At 56.2% G+C, this 22,414-nt stretch overlaps 1 protein-coding gene across 1 annotated transcript in view; it reads right to left on the reverse strand.

Moving 5' to 3' along the window:
* Nucleotides 1-22,414, reverse strand: part of LOC138737268 (tau-tubulin kinase 1-like) — a 36,049-nt gene that overhangs the window by 8,327 nt on the left and 5,308 nt on the right. The window contains exons 2-8 of the mRNA XM_069888019.1: nt 19,230-19,322; nt 18,836-18,961; nt 17,346-17,497; nt 16,606-16,846; nt 15,671-15,840; nt 13,762-14,167; nt 1,544-2,976 (exon numbers count right to left, since the gene is read on the reverse strand). Of these exons, the coding sequence (XP_069744120.1) occupies nt 1,544-2,976; nt 13,762-14,167; nt 15,671-15,840; nt 16,606-16,846; nt 17,346-17,497; nt 18,836-18,961; nt 19,230-19,319 (2,618 nt within the window). The 5' untranslated portion in view covers nt 19,320-19,322. The remainder of the gene's footprint in view (nt 1-1,543; nt 2,977-13,761; nt 14,168-15,670; nt 15,841-16,605; nt 16,847-17,345; nt 17,498-18,835; nt 18,962-19,229; nt 19,323-22,414) is intronic.

A 22,414-nucleotide genomic window follows, 5' to 3' on the forward strand; every position in this document is an offset into this window, starting at 1 on the left:
AATTAAGAGTGGGGGAGATTCAAACTAGAGGGCATGGTTTAAGATTGAAGGGGGAAAATTATAAGGGGAACATGAGGGGAAATTTCTTTACGCAGAAGGTGGTGGGGATGTGGAATGAGCTTCCGGCAGACGTGGTCGAGGCGGGATCATTGGTTACATTTAAGGAAAGACTAGATAGTTACATGGATGGGAGAGGACTAGAGGGGTATGGACCGGGTGCTGGTCAGTGGGACTAGGAGGGTGGGGATTTGTTATGGCATGGACTAGTTGGGCCGAACTGGCCTGTTCTGTGCTGTAAATGGTTATATGTTCTAATGCTGCAGCCCCATACAGGCTTCAAATCGCCTGTTAAAACAGGTTGTAATTAAAACAGCAGCACTGATGTATGGCAGCCATCACGAGGGGTTAGAGACTCTGGGGTCCAGTGGACCAGTGCAGGGTGTGGTGATCTGTAATGACACCACGAGGTCACCAGAGGGCATCCCGGTGACCTTGTCTATAAAGCAGTCCAGAGCTACAGACTAGCCTTCCAGGTTGGTCTTGCAGAGAGACAAGACCCTCTTAGTGTCCATATTAGTTTATTGAAGCTGCTGGTCTGGTTATTGTCTGTACACTGGGCACGAGGAATGATGAGGACACCCCTCCCCCATTAGAGAAGGAGAGGAGATGCCCTTCCAGGACGGTGACCATGCTGGTGGACCGGGGAGTGGCTCGGCGACTTTAGGCCGAGGGACTCCCAGAACCAGGATTCATGAGGTGAGGGGGGGGGGGGGGGGAAGAGGGGTCTAGAGGGGCTCCCGAAGGGCCTTGGGTGCTGAAGGCTTCCTGACCATGTCAGAGGTTCAGACCTGGAGCTTGGGGGCCCGATGGGGGTCTGTGTGGCTGGAGGTGAATCCATGGACACTTGAGGTCTCTGAAGGGACTCTATTTTGCTTTTCTTTCACCTACTGTTGGAGGCGCCAGGCAATGCTAACGTGAAGCTTCGTCTGTCCATCAGCAGGGAGAAATATTACATTTTCTGGATTGTTACACGACAGTAAAGGAATCCTGAAGATCCCCCTCAGGGCCAACCCACAGGTAGAGTCAGTGAGAGGAAGGCAAGCGCCAGCATTCATTTCAAGAGGGGGAGGAGAGTCGAGCAGGGGTGTGATGAAGGCCCTGGGCAGGCCACACGGAGCGTGGGGAGCAGTTCTGGGCTCCCTGCTTAAGGAAGGATGTGTTGGCGTTGGGGAGGGTCCAGAGGAGGTTTGCAAGGACGATCCCCGGGGTGAAAGGGTTTCTATAATGAGGAGCGAGTGAGAGCCTCTGGGACTGGATTGGCTGGAGTTTCAGAAGGATGAGGTGGGATCGAACACTTGAGTCTTGGACAGATTGGACGTATGGAGGATGTTTCCAGAAGGGTGGGGGAGTCTAGGACCAGAACTGGAGCAGGACCGGGACAGGATGGAACAGTATGGGGGTTTCCTCTCCCCAACCCTGAGGAAGCTGAGCGGCCTCCTGCTGACCCTGAGGGATCGTGGCCTCCCCTGACCCCACTCCTTACCGGTGTGCTGCTGGCGCTGGGCTGCTCTTGTCCTGGGGGGTCCGCTGGGCCTTGGCCGGGCTGACGGGGCGTGGGATCTTGCTGTGCAGCCTGCTGCCTGCCCCATGGGCCGCTGGGTGGGGGGAGACGTCAGATGTGCTGTCCTCTTCGGAGAGGGTGGAGGGAGAGCCCCCCAGCTGGGGGGTCTCCCGGCTCTGCCTCCTGGCCAGCAGCAGGCGGGACAGGCCGGGCTGCCGACACCCCCGCTGGGCTAGTCTCTCCCGCAGCGAGAGTGGGGCTGAATGGTCTCCTCCTGTATCTTCCTCTGATTGCAGCACTGGGATCCGACTCCTACGTGGAGCCCGGTTCAGGGGGGACCTGGTCCCTGACCCCTGTTCCAGGAGGGACGTGCATCTGGCAGACCCCCAGTCTGGGGGGGATGTGCGTCTGGCAGACCCCCGCTCCGGAGGGGGTGTATGTCTGGTGAACTCTTGCTCTGACGGAGACTGGGACAGGCTGCTCTCCTGGCGGGACAGCAGCCCATTGTGCAAGCCATCCTCGGCTACTGGGGCCCAGTGGGGCAGGGGAATCTCGGGGATCTGAGGGGTTTCGGGAGGGCGGGGAGACTCGGGGGACTGGGGAGGCACAGGGGTTCTGGGGTGCAGGAGAGTCTCGGGGGGCTGGGTGGACACAGGGGAGTTGGGGAGCTGAGTGGTCTCATGGGGCTGGGGGAGGCGGGGCAACTCAGGGGACTGATGGGTCTCAGGGGCGCAGGGGAGCTCAGGCGGCCGGGGGGGTTCAGAGAGGCGGGGGAGCTCAGGGAGCTGGGCGAGCATGGGGGGCCGGGGGAGCTCGGGGGACCAGGGGAGCTGGAAGAACTGGTAGTGCTGTTGGGGAAGGAGCCTACCACTGGATGACATGACATTGAGGTGACTCTTCTCAGCGATGTGCAGAAAGGTACGTTCCACCTTGGTGAAGGGGCAGGAGGCCGCAGTCAGGGTCTGCCCCACAGGCCTGGCCTCTGACTTGAGCAGGGAAGAGAGGGTGCCTGGTTCAGATACGTCCAGTTGGCTACCCAGGGGCTGTGGCCTCTCACTCTGCGGGGTGACGGCCGCCAGCGTACCCTGGTCCCCCTCAGCGGGCAGGGGAGAACGCTGCGGCTCTGCCGGCGAGAAGAGCACCAGGGTGCGGGAGCCCTCCTCTGCCTCGGGACCAGCCTCGGCCTCTCCGACTGGCCCACGGCCTCCCTGTCCGTCCTCGGCCAGCAGGGTGGAGGGGGCAGCCTGCTGGCTGCTGCTCTGACTGCTGCTTCCCTCCGCTTCCTCCTCCACCTCCTCGGGACCAGGATGCTCAGCGCCCTGCTCACAATGCACCAGCTGCCAACCTGGTATCACCCACAGCTGAGGAGGGCAGGGGGGAACTCCTGGGGCCATCCGATCCACTGGCAGCACAACCTGAAACCACAAACACCCACCTTATTGACAGGTCTCTGAACCCCACCCGACCTCTGACCCACACCCCGTCCTGCCGACCTCTCACCCACACCCTGTCCTACTGACCTCTGACCACACTCCATCCCACCAAACTCTAATCCACACCCCATCCAGCCGATCTCTGACCCACACTGTTGACCTCTGACCCACACCCAGTCCCACCAACCTCTGACCCACACCCCATCCGTCGACCTCTGACCCACATCCCGACCTCTGACCTACACACCGTCATGTTGACCTCTGACCTATATCCAGTCCTGCCGACTTCTGATTCCCGTCCCATTGACCTCTGACCCATGCCCCATCCCTGAATTGAAAATTGGACGTGGTGGAAATGTTCTCAGGGGCATCTATTTCAACACAAGGAATGTTGTAGGAAAGGCAGACGGGCTTAGAGCATGGATTGGGATGTGGGATTATCACATTGTGAACATTAGTGAGACATGGCTGCAGGAGGGGCAGGACTAGCAGCTCAGACATGATAGAACGGGGGGTGAAAGGGGGAGGAGTGGCTTTGCTCGTCAGGGAAAACATCCCAGCTGTGCACAGGCAGGACAGCCCAGGGGCCTGTCTACTGAGGCCATATGGGTGGAGCGGAGGAACGAGAAAGGTAATAGAGATCTACAAGATGGACCTGTCAAGATCGGGTGGGCAGCCAACCTTTCCTACGGGCGAGAGCAGCAAATGCGAGAGGACATTGTACAAGGTGAGCAGAGGAATGTATAGGGGCAACATATAGGTTTTTTGTAAACGCAGTGTGTGGGGGCCTGGAATGTGGAGGTGATGCAGCTGGAACATTAGGGGCATGTAAAAGACTCTCAGACAGGCACATGGATGGAAGAAAAACAGAGGGATACGGGGTAGGGAGGGTTTTGTTTTTGAGTAGGTTTGCATAGGTTGGTACAACATCATGGTCGAAGAGGCTGTTGTGGAGTTCTATATATGACCACACAGATAGGGGTGTATTATAAACGTCCAATAGTCCGAGAGAATTGGAGGGGAAAATCTGTAGAGAGGTAGCAGACCGATGTAAGGAACAGAATATTGTGATCGTAGAGATTTTAACTTCCACATACTGACTGGGACTCCCATCCTGTAAAAGGGCTGGATGGCTTGGAGTTTGTCAAATGTGTTCAGGAAAGTTTTCTAAATCAATATATAAAGGGACCAACGGGAGAGGACGCAGAACTGGATCTCCCATTAGGGAACGTAGAACATTACAACCCAGCACAGTCCCTTCAGCCCTCCATGTTGTGCTAACCCATATATTCCTTAAAAAAAGTACTAATCCCTCCCTACCCCAAAACCCTCTATTTTTCTTCCATCCATGTCTCTTAAATGCCTCCAATGTTCTAGCCTCCACCACCACCCCTGGTGAAGCATTCCAGGCCCCCACATCTCTTTGTGTAAAGAACTTCCCCCTGACGTCTCCCTAAACTTCCCTCCCTTCACTTTGTACACATCTCCTGGTGTTTGCTGATCCTGCCCTGGGAAACAGGCGCTGGCCGTCCACCCTATCTATGCCTCTCAGAATCTTGTCGACCTCTATCATGTCTCCTCTCATCCTTCTACACTCCAAAGAGAAAAGTCCCAGCTCTGCTAACCTGGCCTCATTAGACTTGTTTCCCAATCCAGGCAACATCCTGGGAAATCCCCTCTGCCCCCTCTACACAGCTTCCACATCCTTCCTGTAATGAGGTGACCAGAACTGAACACAATTCTCTAAGTGGAGTCTCACTAGAGATTGAGACAGGACAGGTGACAGACGTATGTGTAGGAAAACATTTTGGGGCCAATGACCATAATGCCATTAGTTTCCAGTTAATGATGGAGAAGGATGGGTCTGGGCCTCAGGCTGAGATTCTAAATTGGAGAAAGGCTAAATTTGAGGAAATGAGAAAGGATCTAGAATGCGTGGATTGGGAGAAGTTGTTTTCGGGCAAGGCCGTGCGAAGGAAGTGGAGACCTTCAAAGGGGAAATGTTGAGAAAACAGAGTATGTATGTTCTCATCAGGATTAAAGGCGAGGTTCGCAGGCACAGGGAACCTTGGTTTTCGAGGGATATTGGGGATCTGCAGATGACAACATGGATGGTGCTGAAGGTTGTTGTAGGTGATAAAAGGAGGTGGGGCAGCCTTCAGTGAGGGTGAAGGGTCCGCGAGGCACCCTTCAGCTGGAGAAGCGGTAAATGGACGTTCAAATTTTGATATTTCAGCAATCCTTAATATTTTAATTAATTCTTTAATTAAATTGGGAGGAAGTAACGGAGTCAGCAGCGAGGGCAGTGGATGCTCCGACTGCGGGATGTGGGAAATCTGGGACAGCACAATTGTCCCTGATGATGACACCTGCAAAAGGTGCATCCAGCTGCAGCTCCTGGGAGACCGTGTAAAGGAACTGGAGCTGAAGCTGGATGGACTCCAGATCATTCGGGAGGCAGAGAGGGTGATAGAGAGGAGCTACAGGAGTTGCTTGGTATTCTCGGTTGGGAGGGTGAACAGCCAGATGTAATGGTCCATGTGGAAGAGTGAGGAGGTCCTGCAAAGAGGGTTTAGGGAGTTAGGTGCAAAGTTGAAGGACAGGACCTGCAGGGTGGTGGTCTCGGGAGTGCAACCGGGCCATGTGCTGGTGAGGCTAGAAATGGTAAGATAATGCAGCGAAACACATGACTAAAGAGAAGGTGCAGGTGGGAGGGCTTCATGTTTCTGGATAATTGGGGTTTGTTCCAGGGAAGGTGGAACCTATTCTGACGGGATGGTTTGCACCTGAACTGGAGGGGGACAAGCATCCTTGGGGGTAGGTTTCCTAGTGCTGCTCTGTGGTGGGGGTGGGGAGGGGTTTAAACTAGATGGGCAGGGGGAGGAGAACCAGAGTGTTAGAGCAGATAGGTCGAGGACAGTAAAGGGTCAGACAAGGATATTTCAATGAGAGGAGTATTGTTGGGAAGGTGGATGAGCTCAGGGCGAGGATTTGCTACGTGGGATTACGACTTTATTGCAATTAGTGAGGCGGTTGCAGGAGGGGCAGGACTGGCAGCTCAATGTTCCAGGGGTCTGATGTTTCAGACGTGATCGGGGTGGGGGCAGGGAAAATATCACCGACACACGAGAGTTCTATTAAAGTCAGTTGGTTCAACTCACTTTAAAAACCCAGAGAAATGTGAATCTGTGGAATGCTCTGCCACAGAGGTTGGTAGAGGCAGATTCGCTGATTATGTTCAAAAGAGAGTTAGATAAGACTCTAGTGGGCAAAGGAGTTAAGGGTTATGGGGATAAGGCTGGAAAGGGGTACTGATAGTAGTGATCAGCCATGATCTGTAAAATGGCGGTGCTGGCTCGACAGGCCGAAGGGCCTACTCCAGCTCCTATTGTCTATTGTGCTTGGATAGGACAGCCCAGAGGGGTTGTCTGCAGAGGGTATATGGGTGGGGCGGAGGAATGGGAAAGGTGTGACCACACTGATAGGGGTCTGTAGAGATCTGTAGAGAGATAGCAGGTTGTGATAGTCGGGGATTTTAACTTTCACATATTGACTGGGACTCCCATCCTGTAAAAGGGCTGGACGACTTGGAGTTTGTCAAATGTGTTCAGGAAAGTTTTCTAAATCAATATATAGATGTCCCAATGGGAGAGGATGCAGAACTGGATCTTCTATTAGAGAACGAGCCAGGATGGGTGACAAACGTATGTGTAGTGGGTCATTTTGGGTCCACTGACCATAATGTCATTAATTAATGATGGAGAAGGATGGGTCTGGGCCTCGGGCTGAGATTCTAAATTGGAGAAAGGCCATTTTTGTGTGAATGAGAAAGGATCTAGGAAAAGGGGATTGGGATGTTGTTTTTTGGCAAGGACGTGTTCAGTAAGTGGAGGCCTTCAAAGGCGAGATCTTGAGAGTGCAGAGTTTGCAGGTTCCTGTCAGGATTAAAGGCAAAGTTACCAGGCAGAGGGAACCCTGGTTTTCAGGGAATATTGTGGATCTGAGAAGAGAGAGGTGTGTCACAGGTATAGGCAACAAGGAGCAAATGAGGAACTAGAAGATACAGAAAATATCAGGAAATAGTCAAGAAGAAAATCAGGAAGGGTAAAAAAAGACACAAGGTTGCTCTGGCCGATAATGTGAAGGTAAACACGCAGGGGTCTGCAGGTCCGTTAACAGTAAAAGGATAGTAAGGGACAAAATTGGTCCCCTAGAGGATCAGAGTGGTCATCTGTGTGGAGTGTCACGAGGTGGGGGAGATCTTAAACAGTGTTTTTGCCTCAGTATTTACTCAGGAAACTGGCAGAGTCTATAAGGAAGGAAGGGAAATGAACAGTAGTGGCAGGAAACATATCGGATTAAAGAGGGGAAGGGGCTTGCTGCTTCACAGCAAATAAAGGTAGATAAATCCCCCGATCTGACATGATATTCCCTCGGGCCTTGAGGGAGACGTGTTGAAATTGCAGGGGCCCTGGCAGAAATATTTAAAACGTCCTTCGCCACGGTGAGTTGCTGGAGGATTGGAGGGGAGCTCATGTTGTTGCGTTGTTTAACAAAGGGTCCAAAATTAAACCAGGAAATTACAGGCTGGTGAGCCTGACGCCAGTAGTAGGCAAATTATTGGAGGGTGTTCTGAGAGATGGGATATACAAGTATTTGGACGGCCAAAGGCTGATTAAGGACAGTCATTCTGGCTTTGTGCATGGTAGGTTGTGTTTAACAAATCTTGTAGAGTTTGTTGAGGAGGTCACCTGGAAAGTTGATGAAGGAAAGGCTGTGGCTGTTGTCCACATGGACTTTAGTGAGGCCTTGGACAAGGTCCCACATGGGAGGTTGGTCAGGAAAGTTCAGACACTGGGGATTCATGGTGAAGTAGTGACTGGATTTGACAATGGCTGGACAGGAGAAGCCAGAGAGTAGTGGTGGATGATGCTTCTCAGACTGGAGGCCTGTGACTAATGGTGATGTCTCAGGGATCGGTGCTGGGTCCATTGTTGTTTGTTGTCTGTATCAATGATCTGGATGATAATGTGGTGAATTGGATCAGCAGGTTTGTAGATGACACTAAGATTGGAGACGTTGTGGACAGTGAGGAAGGTTTTCAAAGCTTGGAGAGGGATCTGGACCAACTGGAAAATGGGCTGAAAAATGGCCAATGGAGTTTAATGCAGACAAGTGTCAGGTGGTGTATTTTGGAAGGACAAACCAAGTGGCTAAGGACAGGGTTAATGGTTGGATACCTAAAAGTGTGGAGGAACAGCAGGAATCTGTACATCCCTCAAAGGTGCCCTGGAGTTTGCCAGAATAGGTAAGGTCTATGGTCTGCTGGGCTTCATTAATGAGGGATTGACCAAGAATCATGAAGTTATATTTTTAGCATTACACATCTCTGGTTGGACCATATTATTGTGTTCAGCTGGCTGGTTTGTAATACAAAGGATGTGGAAACTGTGGAGAGGGGATTTCCGAGGATGTTGCCTGGATTTGGAAACAAGTCTTATGAGGTCAGGTGAGCAGAGCTGGGACTTTTCTCTCTGGAGTGTAGAAGGATGAGAGAAGACTTGATCGAGGTCGACAAGATTCTGAGGGGCATAGACAGGGTGGACGGCCAGCGCCTGTTTCCCAGGGCAGGATCAGCAAACACCAGAGGATGTGTGTACAAAGTGAAGGGAGGGAAGTTTAGGGGAAACGTCGGGGGGGGGGGGGTGTGGGAGGGGGGGGGAAGTTCTTTACACAGAGAGTTGTGGGGGCCTGGAATGTCTCACCAGGGGTGGTGGAGGCTGGAACATTGGGGGCATTAAAGAGACTCAGGAAAGTTCAGACACTGGGGATTTTTTTATGGATGGAAGGAAAATAGAGGTTATGGGTGTAAGAGAGGGAAGGGTTAGATTGTTGAGTGGGATTACATGGGTTGCACAGCATCGTGAGCTGAAGGGCATATACTGGGTGGAATGTTCTAGGTTCTAGAGGCCTCTGTATCAGCAGCAATCAGAGACTCGAGTAGAAACAAGACAGGAGAGACGAACAAGAGTTGCCTTGGCAGAGAAGAGGACAGAGGGTGGGGGGAGGAATGGAGGGTGTGGGGAGGTACTGACAGAGCTGCAATCCAGAGAATTGCTGGACAGTATTGCCCCTCGACCGGTGGGGAGAGTGTCCCCAACCCCCTGACCGGTGGGGAGAGTGTCCCCACCCCCCTGACCGGTGGGGAGAGTGTCCCCAACCCCCTGACCGGTGGGGAGAGTGTCCCCAACCCCCTGACCGGTGGGGAGAGTGTCCCCAACCCCCTGACCGGTGGGGAGAGTGTCCCCACCCCCCTGACCGGTGGGGAGAGTGTCCCCAACCCCCTGACCGGTGGGGAGAGTGTCCCCACCCCCCTGACCGGTGGGGAGAGTGTCCCCAACCCCCTGACCGGTGGGGAGAGTGTCCCCAACCCCCTGACCGGTGGGGAGAGTGTCCCCAACCCCCTGACCGGTGGGGAGAGTGTCCCCAACCCCCTGACCGGTGGGGAGAGTGTCCCCAACCCCTGACCGATGGGGTAGAGTGTCCCCAACCCCCTGACCGGTGGGGAGAGTGTCCCCAACCCCCTGACCGGTGGGGAGAGTGTCCCCACCCCCTGACCGATGGGGAGAGTGTCCCCACCCCCTGACCGATGGGTAGAGTGTCCCCAACCCCTGACCGATGGGTAGAGTGTCCCCAACCCCCTGACCGGTGGGGAGAGTGTCCCCAACCCCCTGACCGGTGGGGAGAGTGTCCCCAACCCACTGACCGGTGGGGAGAGTGTCCCCAACCCCCTGACCGATGGGTAGAGTGTGACTCCCTCCATCCGCACTGTCCCTCACACACTCCCTCCCTCTGCACCATCCCTCACACACTCCCTCCCTCCGCACCTTCCCATCACATACTCCCCCCTCCCTCCGCACCTTCCCGTCATACTCCCTCCATCCGCACCGTGCCCTCACACGTTCTCTCCATCCACACCGTCCCATCACACACTCCATCCATCCGCACTGCCCTGCCACACACTCCCTCCCTCCGCACCGTCCACTCACACAATCCCTCCAATCCACACCGGCCCACCACACGCTCCCTCCCTCCACACTGTCCACTCGCACACTCTCAGACTCCGATACATTGTGAAGCTCCCTCTGCACTCTCCCATCACACACTCCCAGCGTCAGATACAGTGTGAAGCTCCCTCCACACCGTCCCATCACACATTCCCAAGGTCAGACACAGAGTGAAGCTCCCTCTCCCCCATTCCATCGCACACTCCCGGGGTCAGACACAGAGTGACGGTCCCTCCACACCGTCTCATCACACACTCCCCAGGTAGGACACATAGTGAAGCTCCCTCCACACCATCCCATCACACATTCTCAGGGTCAGACACAGAGTGACGCTCCCTCCACATCGTCCCATCACACATTCCTGGGGTCAGACAGAGAGTGAAGCTCCCTCCACACCGTCCCATCTCACACTCCCGGGGTCAGACACAGAGAGAAGCTCCCTCCACACTGTCCCATCACACACTCCCCTGGTGGGACACAGAGGGAAACTCCCTCCACACCGTCCCATCACACACTCCCGGGGTCAGGAACAGAGTGAAGCTCCCTCCACATTGTCCCATCACACAATTCCAGGATCAGGGACAGAATGAAGCTCCCTCCACACCGATCCATCACACACTCCTGGGGTCAGGGACAGAGTGAAGCTCCCACCACACCGTCCCATCCCATAGTGAAGTCAGGAGGGCAGGGCTTGGAGTAAAGCAGCCAGCAGCAGAAGGGGCTGTCGCTGCTCTGTGGACCTGGCTGAGTACCAGCGCCCTGGGGGCAAGCAAGGCTGGGAGCTTGGCTGCCTGTGGACAGGAGCAGCACCCTGACAGGAGGGGCAGGGAAAGCTGTGCAAGCAACGCGCGGACACTGTAAAAATGAATTTGTGCCTTTGCTGCCCTGCCGTGCAGAGTGGGGAACCGCTGGGACCCACATCCCACCCCTTCCCTCTCCCGTGGCATGGAGGGTAGCCCTGCCACCTGCCCTGCTGTCTGTGTGTCTGGGAGGGGTCAGTAAACCGCGTCCAGCACATGGATCATTCACAAAAGAGACGAGACTAAGAAGAGTCGGAGTCAACAGCAGGTGAGTCTGATCTCCAAGCTTTAATCATATTGGCCAAATATACAGCTGCTACGCAGGTGTCTCCCACACCGTACGGGCAAAAGGCACAAATTCAAGTCTAGAGTTCCGCCTGAATCCTCGCGCCACTCTGCACCAGGCCGCGGGGCTAGAAATTACCATGTACAATCCGGGGCCAGTATTTACAGCACGCAACCATGCACAGGGCAGAGCCAGGCCCTGATCACATGCAAGGATCCCACCTCCCCCTTGTATTCACAGTCGAGAGTCCAGTTTAGATCGGCATCACACGGGACGGGGCCAGAGTCAGTGTGCTGCAGTGCAGGCCTTCTGCCTCAGCAACTATCCCCCTGGGTTCAGCCCAAGTCCCCACTTCTCCATCACCTGGGGCCTGCCCAGCCAACAACAGGTACAGCAGAGACCAGGGATACCTCTGGGTGGGAGAGGGATCACCCCTGGGTCAGGGAGGGATTCCCCTGGGTGGGAGAGGGATCACCCCTGGGTGCGATGACAGGAACACTTCACACCTGTCAGGGTGAGGGAACACTCCCCATCGGTCTGGGTGGGGGGGATACAATTCAAGAACCCCACTGAGTCCAGCAACATTGAGGACAGAGCAGCTGCTCCATCAGCCACACCACCCTTCCCCCACAGGCCCACTGTGAGGTGGGGATCTGGGTGGTGTCCTGGGATGTGGGGCCTGGGTGGGCCAGGGGCTCAGTAGATGGTCCCAGGTTGGTAGGGGTTTAGTGAGGTGGGGTCCCTGCAGACTGGGGGCTGGGTCCCTGTGGGCAGGGGTTTGAGACCAGGGACTGGGGACTGTCCCGCCTGGGACTCCGTGGTCTGGGTCTGGGGTGTGGGTCCCAGATGAGATCCTGGCTGGAACCCGGTGGGCAGAAGCCGGGGGAAGGGACCCAGCGGGCAGGGCTAGGAGCAGGGGCCAGGGGCTGGAACTCAGTGGGCGGGAGCTGGGGGCAGGGACCCAGTAGGCCAGGGCTAGGGCAGGGGTCAGGTCCGTGATAGGAAGCGAGCCCACACCTGTTGCAGCTGGCTACGGGAAATGCGCAGCACGGAGGGCATGAGGCGGGGGTTGCCGGTGACCAGGGGCAGGTGACGGCGGGTCGAGGCCTGTCGTGCCGGACTGCTGTCAGCCGAGCGGCTGCGTTGCAGGAAGGTCGTGCCGGCAGGAGGGAGTGGCTCCGTGTCCAGGGATGAGGAGGAGAAGACCGAGGAGGCCAGTCGGCGCAAGGGGCTGCAACGAGGCCCCGTCTGAGGGGGGCAGGGGTCCGGCACACACTGCAAAACAAAGGGCGGGGTCAGTCAGATGCAAGGTCATGGGGCAGAGGTCACTGGGGGTCACCGGGTGTCATGGGCGGCAGGGGTCCAGCACACACAGCAAAACCAAGGCTGGGGTTAGTCCGTCGTAAGGTCATGGGACCAAGGGTCACCTGGGGTTACTGGAGGGCAGAGGTTACTGGGCGTTACCAGAGGTTGCGGGTCCATAGTTCACTGGGGGGCAGGGATCTGGCACATGCTACAAAAAAGACTGGGGTCAGTCAGGTGCAAGGGTCACTGTGGGTGACAAGGATCAAGGGGACAAAGGCTAGAGTCAATTGGCTGCACCACCAGGGGGCATAGATCATGGGGGGGGGGTCACAGGTCTAGTGCACATTGCAAAATGAAGGGAAGGGTCAGTTAGTTGCGGGGTCACCAGGGGTAGTGGGATCTTTGGAGGTCGGTGGATTGGTACAGTACAGAACAAAGGCTGGGGTCAGTCAGATTGAGGTCAAAGGATTATCAGGGAGCGGCCCATGGGGGCAGGGATCCAGTGAACTGCAGAGAGGGAGGGCAGCGAGGGGAGGGGGCAGTAGGAGTGGGGGGATGAGAGAGTGGGAAGTGAGAGGAGGGGGCAGTAGGAGTGGGGGGATGGGAGGGGTGGGGAGGTGGCGATAGGATCAGGGGAGGGGGAATGGGTGGGATGGAGAGGGGAGGTGTGGAACGAGCAGGGGAAGGGAATAGGTGGGGGCAAGGAATGGGATAGGGGGCAGAATATTCAGGGGATGGGCAGGGGAGAATGGGAGGGGGCAGTGAGTAGGGTAGGGAAGGGGAGGGGATATGGGGTAGTGAGTGAGAGCTTGGGAGGAGTCAGTGTAGGGGTAGGGAAGGACAGCGGTTTGAGGGAAGGTGGGGTGGGGTTCAGGAAGGGGAGACTGGAAGGGGAGAGATGGGGAGAGGGAGACGGGGAGGGGTAGATGGGGAGAGGAGACGGGAAGTGCAGGTGTGTGTTGGGAATCGGGGTGGGTAGGGGTACTAGGTGAGATGATCAGAGTGGATGGGGGTTGGTGGGGGTTGGTTTGGGGTCCTGGACGAGATGATCGGAGTGGATGGGGGTTGGGGAGGTGAGGGAGGGGGTGGGTAGAGGTTGGGAAAGGGGATAGGCGGGGATCGGGGTAGGTGGGGGTTGAGTTGGGTCCAGGTTGGGGGGATGGGGATGGGTGGTGGTTGAGGTGGGTGGGGGCTGGGTTGTGAGAAGGTTTGGGAGGTGGGGATCGGGGTGGGTGGGAGCTGGGCTGGGACCAGGAGGAGGGCATTGGGTTGGGTGGGGGTCAGCGAGGGCCGAGGTCCCGAGACCTACCTGTTGCTCTGAGGACTCGCTGTGACGGTTAGATGCTCCCGTCTGGGAGTGATGCAGTGGGGATCGGACAGGGCTGCTGGGCTGCCCCTCCTTCCTACTGACCTCCTGGGCGGGGGCTGGTGCAGGGGTCCGGGACCCCTCCAGCGGCCGAAGCTCCTCAGGTTCCTCGTCAGATGTTGTGGACGAGCTGGGATGCGCCCCCGGTGGGAAGTCCTTCAGCTCAGTTTTCTCAATGATCACCCAGTCCTTGCTGTCGAAGTCCTCCTCTTCGGCAAGGGGTACTGATCGGTAGGCCGTGCTCAGCCCCTCCTGCTCTCCCGAACTGGCCCGACCCTCACCCCATGCCCCCTCCGCACACGGTCCCTGAGCCTGTCGCGACGGAGACATCAACAGCTCCACCCGAGACCTGCACAACAACAAGGAGACATCAGGCATCAGGCCCCAGCACCCACTTATGATCACGGAGAGTCGTGGGGAGTCGTTCACGGAGGGGGAAGTAGGTAGGAGATGACGGGGGGGGGCGGGGCGGGATTTGGCGACAGGGGAGCGGTAAGGAAATGATCGGCCAGTGAGTCTGACGTCAGTGGTGGGGAAGATGTTGGAGTTGATTGTCAAGCGTGAGGTTATGGAGAACTTGGAGGCACATGACAGAACTGGCTAAAGCCAGCGTGGTTTCCGTAAATTGTGCTTGACAAACCTGTTGGAACTCTTTGGGGAAGTGACCAACCGGCTGGACCAGGGAGATGTTTGGATTTTCAGATGGGCTTGGACAAGGTGCCACACATGAGGCTGCTGAGCAGGACGAGAGCCCCTGGTATGACAGGAAATGTACTAGAGTGGGGAGAGCGTTGGCTGGAAGCAGAGTCAGAAATCAGGGATCCTATTCTGGTCGGCTGCCAGTTGCTGGAGGGGTTGGAGTTTGGGCCACTTCTTTATATGTTGTATGTTAGATGACAGAATTAATGGGTTTGTGTCCAGGTTTACATACGATATGAAGGTGGGTGGAGGAGTAGGGAGTGTTGATGAATGACGGAGGCTGAAGAAGGACTGGGACAGGTTACAATAGTGGTTTTCAAACTGCCCCCACTCCACCTTAAGTAACCCCTGTGCCATCAAGGCTCTGTGATCAGTGAGGGGTTGGTTCTGGTGGGATGTGGGTGGGAAGGGAAGGTTGAGAATCACTGCTCCAGACCCAGTTGTGACGAAATATTTTGCTTGAGAAAAATTGTCGTTGGCCCATTTCCTATGGATTCTGAATCCGTGCACATAACGAGTCCATGAGGGACGATTAAAACAGTGGGTTTCAAACTGTTTCTTCCCATCCACATCCCACCAGAAGCAACCGTTGGGGTTATGAATCCATGGAGTTATGAATCCATGCATATAACGAGTCAATGAGGGATGATTAAAAGAGTGGGTTTCAAACTGTTTCATCCCACCTGAAGCAACCATTCACTAATCATGGACCCCGATGGCAGAGGGATTACTGAACGTGGTGGGTGAGTCTTGGGGCAGTTTACAACCATGAGGTGAGGAGAATGGGCAGAGACAGGACAAATTCAACACATGGTAAAAAGAACCCGGTCGTGCACTTGGGTAGAAAAAACAAACAGGCAGATGATTTCTAAATGGGGAGAAAACTGGAAATCCTCAGATGGGAAGGGCCTAGGATCCTGGAGCCTGACAGTGAACTCGCAGAGCGAGTCAGTGGGGAAGAAGGCGAATCCAATGCTGGAATAGAAATATAAGAGCAGGGATGTGAGGTGGGGAGGAGAGAGGGGGTGGGGCAGGGGAAGGGGAGAGGAGTGTAGGAACAGTGGGGGTGGGGGTGGGGCAGTGGATGACTGTGCGGCGGGGAGGCGCAGCGGGGAAGGGGAAGAGCGGGTCGTGGGCAGGAAAGGGCACTCACCGGCGGTCGGCAGCCTCTCCGCGGATCTCGGCGGTGGACAGCCGGTCAGACTCGGGACTGTGGACGCGGCGACATCGCAGGGCAGCTTGGGTGAGGGAGTCGGCTGCCCCTCGGAGCGGTGATGCAGGGCAGACTTGGCGGCTCAGCTCATCCTCCACACACGCCGGCGTCTGCACAGAGGGAGAGCAAGGAGTCAGGTCAGGCCAGACACCCTGGACTGAGCAGCCCATACCCCAGGGTCACTGACAGTAATCTCCTCCCCCACCCTCTCCCCCCGGGGTCACTAGCAGTAACCCCCCTCCCCCAAAGGGTCACTGACCGTAATCCCCTCTCCTTGGGGTCACTAGCAGTAACCCCCCTCCCCCAAAGGGTCACTGACCGTAATTCCCTCTCCTTGGGGTCACTGGCAATAACCCCTCTTCCCCTCGGGGTCACTGACAGTAATCCCTTCCCCCTGGAGTCACTGATGGTAACACCCTCCCCCCAGGGTCACTGACAGTAACCCCCCGCCCCCTGGGGTCACTGACGGTAACCTCCCACCTCCTGGGGTCACTGATGGTAACCCCCCTCCCCTTGGGGTCACTGACGGTAACACCCTCCCCTTGGGGTCATTGACGGTAACCCCCCTCCCCTCAGGGTCACTGATAATAATCCCTTCCCCCTGGGGTCACTGACAGTAAAGCCCTCCCCCCCCGGGGTCACTGACAGTAACCCCCCGCCCCCTGGGGTCACTGACGGTAACACCCTCCCCCAGGGGTCACTAACGGTAACCCCCCTCCTCTCAGGGTCACTGACAGTAATCCCTTCCCCATGGGGTCACTGACAGTAACGCCCTCCCCCCTGGGTCACTGACAGTAACCACCCCCGGCCCCTGGGGTCACTGACGGTAACGCCCCCCCCCGGGGGGGTGAGTGACGCGTCCTGTGATCCCTAACCTTGCCAACATGGATGCGCAGTTTGTTGCGGTTGATGTCGGTATCGTCCCAGCCATCGTTCTCCAGCAGCAGGTTGTGGGGGGGCTCCAGGAGAAGATTAGGGGGGGCGGCCGACAGCTCTGTTGGACGTCCTGGGGTAATGGCAGGGGGGTTGTCCTGGTCACTCAGGTGCTCATCCTGCAGCACGTCATCCGTGTTCTCCCGCAACCCCTCGCCAGGTACCGGGGTCACGTTGATCACCCTGGAGGGGGAGGTGGTGTCAGTGGTGGTCGTAGTCACCTCCGGACCCCCCATCCACTCCCCCAAACCCCCGTCCTCCTTCATCCCCTCCCCATTCCCTCCCCCAGATTCCCGTCCCTCGCTCAGACCCCATCCATTCCCCCATCCCCTGTCAAACCCCCCTCTCCTCCCCATAACCCTCGTCTGTCCTCTCCCATCCACATGTCCCCTCCCCCAGACCCCTGTCCACGTTTCCTGTCCCCTCCCCCTGAGTCCATTCATTCCGCTTTGCCTTCCCTGGACTCCCATCCGTGTTCTCCCGCAGCCCCTTGCCAGGCACCGGGGTCACCCTGGAGGGGGAGGTGCTGTCAGTGGTGGTCCTGATCACCCCCAGACCCCCTTCCACTCCCCCATCTCCTCCCCATACCCCCGTCGATCTCCTGTCCCCACCCCCGGACATCAATCTGTCTTCCTACCCCTCCTGGGGCTCCGTCCATCCCATCTACAACCCCTGGACTCACCCGAACATGGCGGCAGTCTGCTTGGTGTGGAGCTGAGCTTGGGTGGGGGTGCTGGTGGACAACACGTCTGTGCCCCCTCTCTCCCAGTCGAAGGCCTCATTCTCGGTGATGCAACGTTCCTTGCTGCTGCTCTCCAACAACGACATGATCAGCTGCAGGCAAGGCAGGGGGTCAGGGGTCAGGCAGGGGTTACAGGGTCAGGCTGGGGTCACAGGGTCAGGCAAGGGTTGGGATGGGTCAGGCTGAGGTTAGGGGTCAGGCTGGGGATGGGAGTCAGGCTGGGGATGGGAGTCAGGCTGGGGATGGGAGTCAGGCTGGATCGTGTGGGATGGAGTGGGTCAGGGTCAGGCTGGGGTCACAGTGTCAGGCTGGGGTTGGGTGTCAGGCTGGGTCAGGTGAGGGTTGGAGTGGGTTAGGCAGAGGTCAAAGGGTCAGTCTGGGTCAGGCAGAGGTCACAGGTCAGGGTGGAGTTGAGGGTCAGACTGGGTCAGGCAAGGGTTGGATTGGGTCAGGGTGAGGTCACAGGGTCAGGCTGGGATTGGGGTCAGAGAGTCAGGCTGGGTCAGGTGAGGTTCGGGGAGGGTCAAGTTGGGGTCAGGCTGGGCTGGGGTCAGGGACAAGCTGGTGTTAGGTGGGGCTTGGGTGAGAGGGGCTGGGATGGTGAAAGGGACAGGGCAGGGATTGCGTATGGGGACAGGGTGGGGTGGATACTTGGGACTAGGGGTGGGGCTGGGGATGGGACAGGGTTGGGGATCAGGCAACAGGACAGGATGGGGACTGGGGGATGGGACGGGGGACAGGTGCTGGGCACCAGAGGCAGGCGCTGGGGAGCAGAGACAGGCTGGAAACTGGTGACCAGCGGCGATGGGATGGGATGGGGGTGGGGGGCTGGGGACTGGAGGCTGATGCTGGGGTCTGGGGACTGGAGGCAGGGTCTGGGGCTGATGTCCAGGAGGCGGGAGCTTGTGATCAGGAGACGGGATGGGACAAGGCTGCTGGGGACTGGTGGCAGGAGCGGGGGATGGGGCAGGAACTGGGGATGGGGCTGGAACTGGGGGCCAGGTTGGGGTGGGTGCTGGGGACCAGGGGGACAGGGAAGGGGCTGGGGACCAGGGGTGGGGACTAGGGGCTGGGGCCAGAGGAACAGGGTGGGGGGCCAGGGCCGGGGGTGGGATGGAACGGGGCAGAGGATCCAGCTCTGTGGTGAGAGAGGAGATGGGTGAAGCCATTCTCCGGCCCCAGCGGAAATGTGTCAACAGTGAAGTGCGTCTGTCGGCTGGTCTCTTACCAAACCCAGCACCTTCTGTGTGGAGAAGGTGCCTGTTGGAACACACACAGAATTTGACCTCTGTGTCTGACTCCCGACCTCAGTGTCAGTGCTCCAGTGAACACATGGAACATGACCTCTACCTGACCCCTGACCTATGTCGGTGCTTCATTGCATGTGGGGTGTGACCGCGACCTAAGTCACACAGGGTAGCAGCAGGTACCTGATAGTCGGGCTTGGTGAAGTAATCCAAGGTGGAGACGTGGTCGAGGAACAGATGGAACTCGGACGGCATGTGTTTGAGCAACATGCGGTGGTCGTACTTCTCCTTGATCAGGCCCACCTGCTCCTGTGGGCAACCAGTGCGCCGGGTCAGGTGGTCAGGCCCAGAGCCCCTTGCAGACCCAGAGCCCTCCTAGTCCCAAAGCCGCACCTAGACCCAGGCCCGGAGCCCTTTGCCCTTCCAAGACCCTGGGTTGGAGCCCATCCCAGACCCAGGGCCAGAGGCCCTCCGAGACCCAGGCCAACCGACCCCGCCCCCACACGTCTGGCCCCCTGATCTGCCACCCACCCCATGTCCCCCTGCTCCACCCTCCTCACCGGGGGGGGGGGTGTACCTTGTCCTTGATCTTCCTCCAGGGCAGCTGACCGACAGCGAACTCCACCAGCATGTAGAAGAGGGACCACAGGTCATCGTGTCGGCCCATCTCCTGCACAGCCAGGACGGAGACAGGTCAGGGGTCGCAGATTGGGGGTCAGGGGGACGGGATCAGGGGTTGGGAGGTGTGGAAGAAAAAATTAGTAAAGAAAGTTTTCGTGGGTGACAGAGTTAAAAGTAAGTGGTGCGCTGCCACTTTTAAGTCTATTAATCGTAACAAGGACCCTCAGTAGGTTAAGCTATACGCTGCTGAATAAGACAGTAGACCCTCTGCATTCCGCCATAGACTTTGAATGGTTTCTTTTTGAATCAACCAATTACAACTGCTTTCTCCCTTATATGGTGGACGCTCTCAGAGCTTCAGTGTGTCATGTGTCTATTGTTTGTACCTTTGTATGAATTAAACCGGCTGGTCCGTGCTCAGACAGAGCAGCCCCGGTATTTTGGTGGGATATCTTGAAAATAAAAACTCCTGAAGCGACTCCCTGGTGTCTCGGCCGAGTTATTTCGTTATAAAACACTTTTCTCCGCAACAGAAAGTGGCGCTGCGAGCAGGATCCCTTTTAACGGGATCCACGAACCCGGAGACTCAGGGAAGGAGTGCTGTGGAGGTGAGCAGGCGACGGGCCTAGTCAAGATCCCAGCTGAAAGGAGGTGAGGCAGGCTCATTTAGAAGGAGAGTGACGAGACTCTGGATCTAAATTGGGTAGAACGGGGAAAAATAAGAGTACGGCCCAGGGAGTGAGAATGTGGACTGAAGGAGGACTCTTTTATAGAGGGATCTAGAGTAAGTGTGTTTGTGGTGTGTCTGTGTAATCTTTCCAGATTAGACCCGCTGAGAAACATGGGGAACAGGAATGGTAAACCAACCGATTCCGGTCGAGCGGAGAAATCTGCTCCCAGCAAAAAAAAATGAAAATTGTCTGTGACGTTGAGCCGATCCACCAAGAAAAGAGCCCGTCAGCTGATGAAATGACAGCATTTGGTAGGAGATCCATTGCAGCCTTCAGACATCATTAATGAGAGAAACGGAGTTGGGACTATGTAATCCCATTCAGTGTCGACCTGTACGGATGGTACAAGGGTAGATGGCTGTATGGGGGAATCTTTGACCTTAGGATGATACGGAGGGAGGCGCTGGGGACCCTACTTGGGATCTAAAGCGCTTCAGAAATTTGGGTACAGGTGGTATAAGGGTAGATGGCCGTATGGGGGAATCTTTGACCTTAGGATGATACGGAGGGAGGCGCTGGGGACCCTACTTGGGATCTAAAGCGCTTCAGAAATTTGGGTACAGGTGGTATAAGGGTAGATGGCCGTATGGGGGAATCTTTGACCTTAGGATGATACGGAGGGAGGCGCTGGGGACCCTACTTGGGATCTAAAGTACTTCAGAAATTTGGGTACAGGTGGTATAAGGGTAGATGGCCGTATGGGGGAATCTTTGACCTTAGGATGATACGGAGGGAGGCGCTGGGGACCCTACTTGGGATCTAAAGTACTTCAGAAATTTGTTTCAAGAATTGGAAAGAGGTGGCTGTGAGGCATTAAAAATCTAAAGTAAAACAAGAGGAGATAACCTGCCTCTTCCAATGAGAAAAAGGTGAAAACCTGACCCCCACCCTCGTATTTTGAGTCCACCCCAAGCCAGATTCCACTGACCAAATGCCCCATGTAATGGTGGGAAATACCCCTATCTTGAAACCCTGGACACCTGCTGAGGTCAGGGATATGATCAGCGCGGCCCCCATTCCCATAAAGAAACCTGTCGCGTTCCACCACTGGTTGCAACAAACTTGCACCCTGTATCATCCCCTCCCCGGTGATGTCCAGATGTTATTACAAGCTGCCTATGGGTCCCACTGGCAGGCAGTAAGGGACTCCTTCCAAGTCCCTGCGGGGGAACAAGGGGACTGGAAGGGAAATTACAACCTGACTAGGGAAGGGATTGAATCCATGGAGCATTGGTTAGAACAAACGGGAAAGAATATGATTGTGTAGAGTGCCCGGAAGCAAGCAGATATGCAAGTTGTAACTGCCTGCTTACAGAAAGATAGAGAAAATATGTTAGATTTTGTAGTCCGATTTAAAAATACGTGGGAAGGAAATGCAGGGGTGCAGATAGACGGACCCGAGACCTCGGCCATGGCCATCCAAACCCTGTTAAATTGTATGTTACCCTAAAATGCAAAAAGTCATAAAATGAGGCAGCTCCAATGGCAAGCCCAGGGATGGCAGGACACTGTTACTTCGCTACCCAACATGGATAGGGAGGGCCTATTTCCCCAGAAAGAGAAAAGGACAGGACAATTTTATAAGAAAAAGAACCCATCCGGTTCAGGAAGGATATGGGACAGATCAGATGGGACAGGACCAGTGTACGACCTGCGGAAAGATAGGACACTGGGCAAGGGACTGCTGGACCAGCACAAAGAAGAGACCCTGCCCAAACGGGGGTAGCCAAGGGAGGGGTGAGCAAATACAATATGGAGGCAACCCTTTTGCGGGAGCTGGAAACGGGCAGCAGCCCTGTTTTTCGTTCCAGCAGCCGAATCCATAGTGGGGCCCGGAAGGAATGGTGGTACCAGCCCCCCTGCTCCAGCTGTCTTCCGACGAGAACGGCACAACCCATGCTTAAAGTTAAAGTGGGTAACAAGGAGTATACGCTGGTGGATACCATAGCCACCATGTCATCTGTGCCACCTTCCGCGGGTTTAATCCCTAGTCAACGAACCCTAAACGGCATTGAAGTGTCCAGTATTATGATGATGGATTCCCTCTCCCAAACTACTCCACTCTCTGTGGAAGGCCGTGAAATTGACGACGCCATTATTATTTCACCCACGACCCCAATACCTATTCTAGGGCGTCAAGTCCTCTGCAAACTGAAAGCAACTCTCTACTGTACCTGGGATGGGATGTATATGCAGCTGCCCACTGACCAAGGGGACCGTTTGATCCGCACTGTGTTGTCTGCATCACAAGACGCCTCCCAAAGTTCCACACATTTTGGATGGTGGTTGAGTCAAGATTCCACAGCTGGCATTAATGAGACTCCTCCATGCACTTGTAGACGTAGTACGACGGGCCGACCCCCAGTTGCCTCTAGGAGGGTTAGCAGCATTTATACAGATAGTGATGGCT

Source organism: Narcine bancroftii, chromosome 6, assembly GCF_036971445.1.
Source record: "Narcine bancroftii isolate sNarBan1 chromosome 6, sNarBan1.hap1, whole genome shotgun sequence".
Taxonomy (NCBI): domain Eukaryota; kingdom Metazoa; phylum Chordata; class Chondrichthyes; order Torpediniformes; family Narcinidae; genus Narcine; species Narcine bancroftii.